This window comes from Apus apus, chromosome 1, assembly GCF_020740795.1.
Source record: "Apus apus isolate bApuApu2 chromosome 1, bApuApu2.pri.cur, whole genome shotgun sequence".
In the NCBI taxonomy this organism is placed as follows: domain Eukaryota; kingdom Metazoa; phylum Chordata; class Aves; order Apodiformes; family Apodidae; genus Apus; species Apus apus.
Window position 1 is genome coordinate 206,043,505 of NC_067282.1, and position 12,155 is coordinate 206,055,659.

The following is a 12,155-nucleotide window of genomic DNA, read 5'->3' on the forward strand; positions in this document are numbered from 1 at the left end:
GGCCTGGCGTGGGTCTAGCCCAGGGAGCAGAGCAGGGCGAGAAAGGTCACAGACCTTCCTTCAGTGCCCTGACAAACGGCAGGGGTGGTGGGGGCTGGCAGGGTCCCTGCCTCTCGGGGGGTCTCCTCCCAGGCAGGACAGCCAGCAAGCACAGCTCTGCCCATCACCATGCTTTCAGACAGCAGAAATATGAATATAAACTAAATATGAATTTGAATATAATCTAAAACCCCAGCAGAAGCTGAACTAGGGCCGCAGGCAGTGCCCGTGTGGCTCCCTCTGGCCCCACCTGGGGGGCTCCCAGCACCCCTGCCCTGGGTCAGTCCTGAAAGCCAGTCTGGGCAGAGTCAACCTCGCGTGCACCAGAGCTGCAGTTGGAGAGGGGCTGCCCCAGAGGAGGGGTCCCACAAGGGCCACCTGGCCACCCTTCTGCTGGCCAGCCTCCCCACCAGCACGGCCACCACCCGGGGACCCTCCGCACGGCCACCTCCTCGGCAGCGCAGGGGGACAACGTGCAGTGCGATGGGCAGATCTGTGCCCAGGGAAGGAGGGTGGTGCCCCTGGCCACGGGAGGGTGGGTGAGACCCCCACCCCGACAGCCCTCAGCAGTGGGATGGAGCCCAGGGCACCGCGACGGCGCGGTCATGGGGTGCCAGAGCAAACGGGCAGGTTGAGGGGCTTCGGCGCGGGTACTGGGAGGGAGGACGTGGGCGTGGAGGGGCTCCAAGAGCAGAGAGGAGCGTGTTGGTGCAAGCTGGGATAGCAAAGCATCTGGAAACGTGGGCAGGCTCAGTAGTGACAGCAGAACGTGTGAGTGAGCGAGCGCACAGGCATGTGTGCGTGTAAGGGGGGGCAGCCCCGCTTGGCTGGCAGCGGGAGGAACCCGCCTGCAGGGAGAGGGGAAGCAAAACACGGGCTGGGGGGGCCTGGGGGTGGTGAGCCTCCCCGGGAGCACATGGAGACCCCCCGCCTCCTTCCCCCAGACAGCTTCTCTGGGGTAAACCGGCCCTACAGAGGGGTCCCAGCCCTCTGGGGTGGTGGGCTCCCCGCCCCCCGTGCCCCACACGCTGCTCAGCACGAGGGAACCCTGGGCACACGTCGCCTGGTGCTCAGGCACCCCCGGGCAAAGGGAGGTCAGGCGAGCGCTGCCCAAGCGGGACGTGGCCCCAGGTGCTCCCCATGCCCCCCACGTGCTCCTCGTGCCCCCCGCATGCTCCCCATGCCCCCCGCATGCTCCTCATGCCCCCCACATGCAGGTACCGCCCCCAGCCCCTTACCCAGCTCCTCCAGCTCGGCCGTCATGGACTTGGATCGCAGCGTCAGGGTGGTGCTGGGCGCTCTCTTGGGAGGCGGCGGAGCTGAAAGGAAGAGAGACGGCATTTTGCATTTCTTGTCCAGGAACTTACGAGGAGTGGCCAGATGCAGGTGCCACTTCTTCTCCACAGCCTGGATCTCCTCGTACTCGCGGGATGAGGAGTCGCACTGCTGCAGGATCTTATTGAGGCTGCGTGTGGAGGCAAACTTCTTCATGGCCTCGGCGGCGAGTCCCGGGGCAGCCCCGGGGGCGGAGGGGCCGGTGGCACGTGCAGGCTGCCCTCAGCCCAGGAGGGTCCCAGGCATGTCCCCGGCTGTGCCTGCCCCCCCTGCAGCCAGCGGGGCCGCTCGGGCCGTGCGAGCCCCTGACGGACGGACGGACGGATGGACGGGTGAATGGATGGATGGATGGATGGATTAGCTGTGCCGGAGGCAGCTGGCCGCCTGCCCGCGGGACTCGGCAAACCGCTCGGGTGGCTGCGTCCCCTCCGCACGCGCCATGGGTGGAGGGTGGGAGGCAGGAACGCGTCCAGCAGGCCCGAGCTCCGGCTCCCGCCTCGGCGCAGCCCCCGGCGCAGCCCACCCGCCCACCCACCCTCCTCTCCGGGACAGGGAGCCTGGGCAGCCCTAGCCCAGCGCCGGGGGCGGGCGGCACATCCCCGGGGACCCCTCAGCCCTGCCGGCCCGCGGGGCTGCCCCGGGGGTGCTGCATGCCGTGAGCCCACCGGAGCGCCGAGTTGAAGGCTCTTCCTCTTCACTTGGGGTGCCTCCTCCTCCTCCTCCCCGCTCTCTGACAAAGCTGGATTCAACGCTCGGGCGTTGCCGTGGCAACCGGAGCCTCAGGCTTGGCTGCCTGCATCAGAGACCCCAACAGGGGCGGATTCGGATTCCGGCGGAAAGCGCCGATCCCGCCCGGACCCCCAGCACCCCGGGAGGGGAGAGAGCTCAGGGGGGGTCGGGGGTCCGGCCCCCTCCCACCGCACGGCAGCTGGGGGCCGAGGGGGGCTCAGCTCCGGCCCCCGCAGCCTGTGCTGGGAGAGCGGCCGCCCAGCGCGGTGGGCTCAGGGCAGCGGGGACGGGCAGGGGGTCACCAGCCGCGGGGCTGGCGGCAGCAGCAAGAGGCACCGGGGGGTCCCAGCCCCGGTTCCTGAGCCTCAGCCTCAACCACGACTCGTGCTTCGTGCCGTGACAAGATAATTACAGCTCCCAGTGTCAGCGCAACGAGCTGCCTCCCTCCCCCAAGCCCCGTGTGCTGTGCTGGGGGCACCCACCTCCTGTACCCCCTGCTCCCACCTCCTGCCCCCCCTGCTCCCACCTCCTGTACCCCCTGCTCCCACCTCCTGCCCCCCCTGCTCCCACCTCCTGCCCCCCCTGCTCCCACCTCCTGTACCCCCTGCTCCCACCTCCTGCCCCCCCTGCTCCCACCTCCTGTACCCCTGCTCCCACCTCCTGTACCCCCTGCTCCCACCTCCTGCCCCCCTGCTCCCACCTCCTGCCCCCCCTGCTCCCACCTCCTGTACCCCTGCTCCCACCTCCTGCATCCCCTGCTCCCACCTCCTGTACCCCCTGCTCCCACCTCCTGCACCCCCTGCTCCCACCTCCTGTACCCCCTGCTCCCACCTCCTGTACCACTTGCTCCCACCTCCTGTACCCCCTGCTCCCACCTCCTGCACCCCCTGCTCCCACCTCCTGTACCCCCTGCTCCCACCTCCTGTACCCCTGCTCCCACCTCCTGCATCCCCTGCTCCCACCTCCTGTACCCCTGCTCCCACCTCCTGTACCCCCCGGTACCACCTCCTGCATCCCCTGCTCCCACCTCCTGTACCCCTGCTCACCCCCAAGAAGGCTCCTACCCACAGCCTGGCTCCCTGCACATGGCCCAGAGCAGGAGCCAACAGGACATCCTGCCCTGTGCTGCCAGTTGCTCCCAGATGTGCCCCGCCCTGTGCTGCCAGATGTGCCCCCATCTTCCACAGCTTTGTGCCTGAGGACAAGGTCCTATTCTCCACCACCAGCTGCTGCCAGATGTGCCTCCAGCCTCCCTCAATGGCTGTCCTTGCCCTGCACAGCTGGATGCCGTGATGTGCACCAAGCACACAGCTGTCTGCCTCCCATCCAGCTGCCCTCCAGATGTGCCCCTGCCCTCCACAGCTGGAAGCCCCCTTCCCCAAGGGCTGCCCTGTCCCACCAGCCACAAGCACATCAGCCCACACCAGGCTGCCCTGTGGGCAAGGGCCTTAGCTCTGCTCCTGGGGCCTGGAGCCTTCAGGGGTCCCATGGCCACCTGTCCCCCCTCCAGGGAGGGCAAATCCCACCCGTGGTGCCAACCCCAACCTCAGCATTCCCGAGAAATGGCAGGCTCCACCCTGGCACTGCCCCCCACCAGGGCCACCTGTCCCCTACCCTGGCACCCCCCACGGGCAGGGACACCTCCCACCATTCCAGGCTGCTCCAAGCCCCATCCAACCTGCCCTTCAACACTGCCAGGGATGGGGCAGCCACAGCTTCCCTGGGCAGCCTGGGCCAGGCTCTCCCCACCCTCACAGCCCAGAATTTCTCCCTCACATCTCAGCTCCAGCTCCCTCTGCCAGCTGGAAACCCTTCCCCCTGCTCCCATCCCTCCCTGCCCTTGTCCCAAGTCCCTCCCCAGCTTTCCTGGAGCCCCTTCAGGCACTGGAAGGTGCTCTCAGGTCTCCCTGGAGCCTTCTCTTCTCCAGGCTGAACACCCCAACTCTCCCAGCCTGTCTCCAGAGCAGAGCTGCTCCAGCCCTCCCATCATCTCCGTGGCTCCTCTGGCCTCTCTCCAACAGCTCCGTGTCCTTCTGGTGCTGGGGACCCCAGAGGTGACCCCAGCCCTGCAGGGGGGTCTCCCCAGAGCAGAGGGCTCCTGAGGAGGAGCCAGCTCCAACTCCTCTGGGTGCACCCACTCAGGGTGAGGCTGGAGCTGCTGCTGTCCCACAGCCCCTGGGGGGTCAGGACCTGCAGGAGGCCAGGTCAGCAGTCGGGGCTGTGCTGCCCAGGGCAGCTCCTTGCCTGGACCACTGTCCCCATCCCCTCTGTCCCCTCCCAGCCTGTCCCACTCGTGGCAGCGCAGCGTGTGTGTCTGAGGTTTCCGTGCCCAGGAGGGGCAGGTCCTCCCCTGGTGGTTCCCTCCCTCCTTGCCCGCTGCAGCTCAGCAGCCTCAGGGCCATCCCGTGCCCAGCTGCTCTGGGCAGAGCCACCATCTCCTGCAGGGCTGCTGACACAGAGGGGACAAGCCCTGTCTGGGGAGCCCGGGACCCCACACCTACCCTTCTTCCGAACAACTTCTTCCGATTCCGGCTTGCGGCTGACGGACACCACTTTCATCACCAGGTGGTTCCCCCCTTGCCGGATCAAGGAGACCACCTGCTTGTGCCCCACCTTCACCACGTTGACACCATTCACCTGGGACACAAACAGAGAGCAGGGTCAGGGCTGAGGGCAAGGCTGGCAGACGTCAAGCCACAAAACCAGGTGACTTTCCATCTCTGCAGCTGTTTTTGCAGCCTGGGACATTGTCATATCTAATCTGTCCCTGGAGGATGTCACCTACCAGTGACCACAACCTTCTGGAGAAGCTGAGGAACCTATGACAGGCCAGAGCAAAGCTGTGCACGCTGGGGCTGCAGCCAGGGGCCGGGAGATGGACCTGACCACTCAAACTGGGCACTTCCTACTCATGCCAGGGCATTGGGCACCCCTGGGGAAGGCTCCTGGACCTGCCGCTCTCCAGCCATGGTGCAGGTCTGCAGGAGGACCTGGAGGAGTGGCAGGCAGAGGGACCAGCAGAGGGACAGGCAAGGAGCCACTGCCCTCCCAGCTCAGGCTGTCCCCACCAGCAGCCCCCTGTATGGTGCAGATGGAGACACTTCTCTGCTGCCCTGGCTGCCCACCCATTGACCCACCTCCCTGGGGTCTGCAGGACACCTGGTGAAGCTCAATCCTGCCCATGTTCAGCACCAGCATGACCTGATCCCTCCTTGGACAACAAGCACTGGGCTGTGGTGGTAGGGCAGGAGGTCTCCAAGACACAAACCAAGGAATACACTGGGAAACAGTTCAGGCCTTGGGTGTCCACCGAGCAGCAACACCAGGGTCTCCATGAGGCACTTAGATACCCAGATGGACCCTCACTTCGAGTGCCAGAGGTTTGGATGTGATGGCAGTGAGGATGCCACAGCTCAGATGCTTCTCTGCTGGATAAACTGGTTTCAACCCTTGGGCTGTGGTTACCCAACCATGGGTGACTGGTTTCAGTCACCCACTGTGTAAAGAACTGGGCGTGTTTGCACCCTTTGGTGTCCACGCTTGGGGGGGGTTGTGCTCCAGGTCTGCTCCTGCTCTAGGGTGAGGCAAGGGGTGATGGCAATCAAGGGACAAGTGACTCTGTATGGGCAATATTTTGCACCCAAAGGACAGGTCAGGGCAGTATTAGGTTGTCCATGCAGCATCTTGTCACCCTCAGCTCCAGACCAGAAGCACTGTAACTCAGCTCCTGCACGACACCAGCCCCAGGTCTCAACGACCGCCAGATATGGAGAATTCAGCCTTTTCCCCGTGGGTTTGCTCTAAATGTTTAGTAATTCCAACACTTAAACCCCCTCCCCAGCACGTTCCTATATTCCTACAAGAACTCAGTGCTCAGTCCCAGGGTCCTGTGCCGCCCTTCTTCAGGCATGGTCCCACCTCCCTCCCTGCCTCATGGTCCCCACCATCCCAGCACCTGGGACCACAAGCTCCACAGACCAAAAGGTGGAATTGTCCTGGATGCTGGGAGCTTTGGCATTTCCAGAACATTTGGGGTTTATGTGCTTTAACACCAGCTGGAGACCTGTTACCTTCAGAGCAAAGTCTACTTCTTTTGAAATAATGACTTTACTTCAAGTATTCAATTATTCAGTTGATTCAATTTTGTTTGTAATGGATTGAATAATTACTCAGTTCTCATGAAAACACACGTTTTCCTCAGAAAGTCTGATTTCAATGACATTACCAGCCTACTCCAGTTAAATCACCACCTCATCTTTTTGTTTGGTCCCCCTGGCTGGAAGGGGTTGGGTCTGGAGCTCAGTTATCCTGCGTTTTCCTCTCATCCCAACCCACCACAGCTGGTTATAGGTGCAAGTCCTTATTTTTCCAGAGGCAGGTGGCAGGGCAGGGCCCAGGGCCACGCGGGGTGTCCCAGCACCACAGCTCCCCTGCACAGCTGGGTTTGATTTCAGGTTCATTCCCAGAACATGGATGAACTCTCCCAGCAGCACCAGGTCTGGGGCTGCGTCCTGGAGACACCCCGGAATGCGGCAGTTCCTCGTGGATGGGTTCTTGCCCAGACCCATCACCCAGCACCCATGGCAGGGGGTTGGGGCTGGGTGACCTGTAAGGTCTCTCCCAACCCAAGCTTTCCATGATAACTCCACGAGCTCCCCCCCTGCTGGATTCCCACGCTGTGGGTTTTGCAGTGGTGACATCACAGGGCGCTGCCAAATTCATCACCTGGAGACACGACCAGACAAACCTGACACCCCACAGAACAGTGAAATCTGTTCTGTGAGGTTTGTCTGCTACTAATTATATTAATAAACTCATTATCCACTGCCCACAGCACCTGGTCATTTACTGTTGATGGCAACTGCCATCAGACTCACAGGTTTGGAGCCAACCGGATCATCCCTTTGCTCCTTCCGGATGCTCGGCCTGGTCCTGGACCTGCCCCAGCCCCACACAGACACAAACACAAATTAAAAATTTACAAGGAAAATACTGAAAAATCACCACCTGGAAGATGCTGAGGGCTTCCCTCTCCCATGGCATGGAAAGGGTTTCATCATCTGCATGGGATCCATGACCACCACCCTGCTCCTTCCAAACCAAGAAGAGAAACTGACAGAACCTGCCTCTGCTTCTGTTTCATTTTAATCCTCCAAGCCCACCCAGCCAAGTGGGCAGCAGAGAAGTGGAGTGGGAGGTCTTGACTCTGAGGGCTGGAAAGAAGGACATGGAGCTGTTGGAGAGAGTCCAGAAGAGGCCCCGGAGATGAAGGGAGGGCTGGAGCAGCTCTGCTCTGGAGACAGGCTGGGAGAGTTGGGGTGTTCAGCCTGGAGAAGAGAAGGCTCCAGGGAGACCTGAGAGCTCCTTCCAGGGCCTGAAGGGGCTCCAGGAAAGCTGGGGAGGGGCTTGGGCCAAGGGCAGGGAGGGATGGGAGCAGGGGGAAGGGTTTCCAGCTGGCAGAGGGAGCTGGAGCTGAGATGTGAGGGAGAAATTCTGGGCTGTGAGGGTGGGGAGAGCCTGGCCCAGGGTGCCCAGGGAAGCTGTGGCTGCCCCATCCCTGGCAGTGTTGAAGGGCAGGTTGGATGGGGCTTGGAGCAGCCTGGAATGGTGGGAGGTGTCCCTGCCCATGCAGGAGGTGGGACTGGATGGGATTTAAGGTCCCTCCAACCTAAACTCTTTTATGACTCTGTGGTAAGAGGATGAGGCTACACACCCCTTGTCTTTGCTGAGAGCACCAGCTCCTTGTGGTGTGTCTCCCTGGGTGATGAGGCAGCTCAAAACAAGCTGGGTTCCTACAGTGAGACAGGGCACCTGGGAGCCTCCTCAGGGGTGTGCAGTAAAGGTCTTTCAGCAACAGCCTCCAAGACCCATCCCACCTCCCCAGACATTGCTGTGGAGGTCACAGTAGAGCCAGGCAGGTGCTCAGCACCCAGGAGTCTGCAGCTCACCTGCCCTGCAGGAGAGGGTGTCCTGGAGAAAGGGAAGAGAAGCAGCCAGAGGGCTGAAAATGCACAGGGGTGAAGGATGGATGTGACAGGGTGACCATGGGGGACACTGGCCCGACAGGAGCTTCTGCTACACATGAATGTCTGGGTGAAAAAAAACAATTTCTGAAAAACACAAAATCCTGATTCCCCCCCGAACCTGCTGGTCCCTGAGAAGCAAGGACAGAACTCTGCCACTGCCAAGAGCTGCAGCTACACCCATCCCAGCACAGCTCCTCCAGCAGTTCCTCTTGAACAATTCAAAATACAAAGAGAAGATCTTGTCTGATAAACAGGTTAGCTCAGTGAGAAGATGGCGTGAAGGCTTCAGCTTGTGTTCAGCTTCAAACTGCGCTGAGTCAACAGGGCGTGATGAGCCACGTGAGCAGAGCTCAGGGGGCCTGGCAGGGATCCGGCCTGAGGGAGCTCATCCCCAGGAGAAACCAGCTTGGGATGCTGCTGCCCTGTGCTGGGCACTGGGGAGGGGACACCTGGAATCCTGGGGTCAGGGCTGGGCCCCTCAGGACAAGAAGGACATGGAGGGGCTGGAGCGTGTCCAGGGAAGGGCCCCGGAGCTGGGGAAGGGGCTGGAGCTCAAGGAGAAGGGGCTGGAGAACTTGTGAGGAGCAGCTGAGGGAGCTGGGGGTGTTGAGCCTGCAGCAAAGGAGGCTGAGGGGAGACCTGCTGGCTCTGCAGCTGCCTGAGAGGAGGTTGGAGCCAGGGGGGTCGGGCTCTGCTCCCCAGGAACAAGCGACAGGACCAGAGGGAACGGCCTCAAGTTGTGCCAGGGGAGGCTGAGGTTGGATCTGGGGAACAATTCCTTCCTGGCAAGGGTTGTCGGGATGGACTCAGGAGCAAAGCAGTGGGACATGAATATAGCAACTTTCCAATATCTGAAGGGGCCTACAAGAAAGCTGGGGTGGGGTTTTTTACACGGGTGTGTAGTGAGAGGACAAGGGGCAATGGTTTGAAGCTTAAAGAGGGGAGATTCAGGTTGGACATGAGAAAAATGTTCTTTCCTGTGAGGGTGGTGAGATCCTGGCCCAGGCTGCCCAGGGAGGCTGTGGCTGCCCCATCCCTGGCAGTGTTCAAGACCAAGTTGGATGGGGCCTTGAGCAACTCGGTCTAGTGGGAGGTGTCTCTGCCCATGCAGGGGGGTTGGAACTAGATGATCTTTAAGGTCCCTTCCAACCCAAACTAGCCTGTGATTCTAGGAAGGGAGGAGGAGCAGAATAGCAGAGCAGATCCCGTCCTGTCTCCAGGCAGAGCCACAAGGAAGATCCTGGTGCACCCGGGGCCAGGGGCTGCCCAGGGACAGGGTGACAAAGGGAACTGCCCAGGACACACAGACCAGCTTCTGATCCCAGCCTGTGAGCAGCAGGGATGGACCTTCAGGAGGTTCAGCAGCTGGGAGTCCTGCCCACGGATGAGACACTCCAGAGCCACAGCCTTGGGTGGGGAAGAGCAGCCAGGTAGGGGGGATCCTGACTGGTTTTGATCCAGCAGTAAAGAAAAACTTCCAGTTTCTTGGACACAGGTGCCTGATGAGGATGCCCTGCTCCTGGAGAGAAGCTTTTTATAGAATCCTGGAATAATTTTGATTGGAAAAGACTTTTAAGATCATCAAGTCCAACTGTTTTGGCCTAGAAGAAGACAACAGGTAAAGAGTCAAATGATGCAGAGCGTGTCTACAGAACCTAAAAGAACATCCACAGAAATGTGGAGACACCAGGTTGAGTCTGGGCATTACAAACTGCTGCCACTGCCTTCTGAGCAGCCAGAGGATGCAGCAGTGCTGAGGAACCCCAGGAGGACTCCCACACTGAGGGCAAGGGCAGAAGGTGGCAGCTGGGCCACCATGCAGATCCATGCAAAGCAATGCTGCCAGGGAAGAGCCATCTGAACGTGCTGCATGATGCTCAACATGGACCTGGTGGGTGCAGCTCCAGACAAGTCTTGGAGCTGATCCTGACAGCTCTCAAAAATCACGGATTTGGTGCCCAGCAGCAGCCAAAAAAGCAACAAAAGCTCTCAGGGAAGAGGTGGAAAGCAATGGGCAATGCCACGTGGGGCCATGCTCGTCCTGCACATGGTCACCCTGGGTGCTCTCTGCAGGGCTGGTTCAGCAGCTCAGGGATGGAGCAGTGGGACTGGAGAAGGACCAGAGAAGGGCAACTAAAATGGTGAAGGGGATGGAGCAACTGCCCTACACAGACAGACGGGGAAGGCCGGGACACTCCAGTTTGGAGAAGGCTCAGGGAGACACTTGGCCAAGGCCTACAGAGCTCCCAGGACACACTGAGCAGGGTCACTGCTGCCAGTGTCCCCAGTGTGATGACACTGGGTGCTAGAACCACCCCAAATGGCCAGGCAGGTGTGCTCCCCTTCACTAACAGCATCTTGTGATGCCCCCATCAAGGACGTGGACCTGTCAGTCTGGCCCAAGGGGACATTTCACACCTTGTCTGATCCCCCCCCTCAAGTTGATAAGGATCTGAAGCTTTAGTAGAGTCTGTCAGATAATGTCCCTGCTCTCCTGATCATCTCAGCAGCTTTTCTAGGCTCCCGTTCCAGCCTGGATCAACCTTCCTGGAACACAGATTTCTAGGGGGTGGATTACTCCAGATGAGCTCTTAGGTGCCTTGAGTAACAGCACCAAGGCTTCCCCTTGTGGCTGACCAGTGAGGCAGAAGAAAGCTCTGAAAGGACAGGCAAGGGCCTGGAGCTCCTGAAGCCAAGGCAGAAATGCAGGGAGTGACTGCCAGTGAAGGATGGACCAACCTCAGCCCATGGGAGCTGGGGGCAGCCTGTGGTTCAGATCAGCTGGCTACAGCAGCTGAGTGGATCACCCAGCTGTGCCCGTGGACTGGGTCAACCAGCTCTGTAACATCACCCTGGAATTAGGGAGAAGAGCACAAAACTCTTCTTGAGTTGGCAAGACCAGAATGGGGGGAAGGACTGTGGAGCTGGATGTGCCCAACAGGGACTGGAAAGACCACGCAGCTGTGAGGCCAAACAGCCCCAGGTGGGGTGTCAAACACTGAACCAGCCCCAGGTGGAACCTCTCCAAGCAGCGGGCAGAGGACTGGGCTGTGACCTGGGCTCAGCACATCTGCCTGATCTAAAGCCTGAGACAAGTCCCTCCTCAAGGAGATGCCAGCTGGGGGGAGATCCATGGTGTTCCCAGCACGGTGCCAGCACGGCTGGGACAACCAGAGTGCTCCCAACTCAAGCCAGGCTGTGGGAAGCAGGGAGCAGGAGACTGTCCCTGGGCAAGGAAGGAATCCTTTCATGGTGACAGGGACCAAAGTTATGGCAGTGCAGCAGCTGATGGCTGAGGGAGGACAAAGGCACCATCCCTGTGGCTCCAGCAAGCCTGCTGTGCTCCATTTGGGACACTTCACCACCCCAATGATGTCAACCAGGGAGAAGCACTTGGAGAAATGCCTTGTTATCAGAAAGCTGGGAGAGCTGAGTTCCAAGGAATGCCTGAGGGAACCAGGTGTTCCGTGGGGTCTGGCCAGGCCTTCATGACATGGTGCTGGTCTGTAAGAAGCATGACCCAGCTCAAGAAGGACAAGGAGCTACTGGAGAGAGGCCAGCACAGGGCACTGAGATGCTGAGGGGACTGGAGCACCTGCATGTGAGGAAAGGCTGGGAGAGCTGGGGCTGCTCAGCTGAGAGAGAAGGAGGCTGAGGGGGGATCTGATCAGCGCTGGTCAATATCTACAGGGGTGTCAGGAGGGTGGGACCAGACTCTTCTCAGGGGTATCCAGGGACAGGACAAGGGGCAATGGGCACAAACTGGCACACAGGAGGTTTAACCTGAATATGTGAAAATACTTCTTTCCTGTGAGGGTACCAGAGCCCTGGGACAGGCTGCCCAGGGAGGCTGTGGAGTCTCCATCCCTGGAGACATTTCCAAACCTGCCTGGATGTGTTCCTGTGGGATCTGCTCTAGGGGCTCCTGCTCTAGCAGGGGGTTGGACTGGATGATTCCCAGAGATCCCTTCCAACCCTGACCACTCTGATTCTGTGACCTGACAGTGCATCATCTGAATCACCCCT

The 12,155-nt window shown here is 60.5% G+C and overlaps 1 protein-coding gene across 6 annotated transcripts in view; it reads right to left on the reverse strand.

Moving 5' to 3' along the window:
* The window catches only part of SHANK3 (SH3 and multiple ankyrin repeat domains 3), a 311,807-nt gene that overhangs the window by 43,427 nt on the left and 256,225 nt on the right, over nt 1–12,155 (reverse strand). For all 6 annotated transcript variants that reach the window (XM_051612097.1, XM_051612081.1, XM_051612074.1 and 3 more), the window contains 2 exons: nt 4,605–4,740; nt 1,278–1,358 (listed from right to left, as the gene is read on the reverse strand). In XM_051612097.1, the coding sequence (XP_051468057.1) occupies nt 1,278–1,358; nt 4,605–4,740 (217 nt within the window). The remainder of the gene's footprint in view (nt 1–1,277; nt 1,359–4,604; nt 4,741–12,155) is intronic.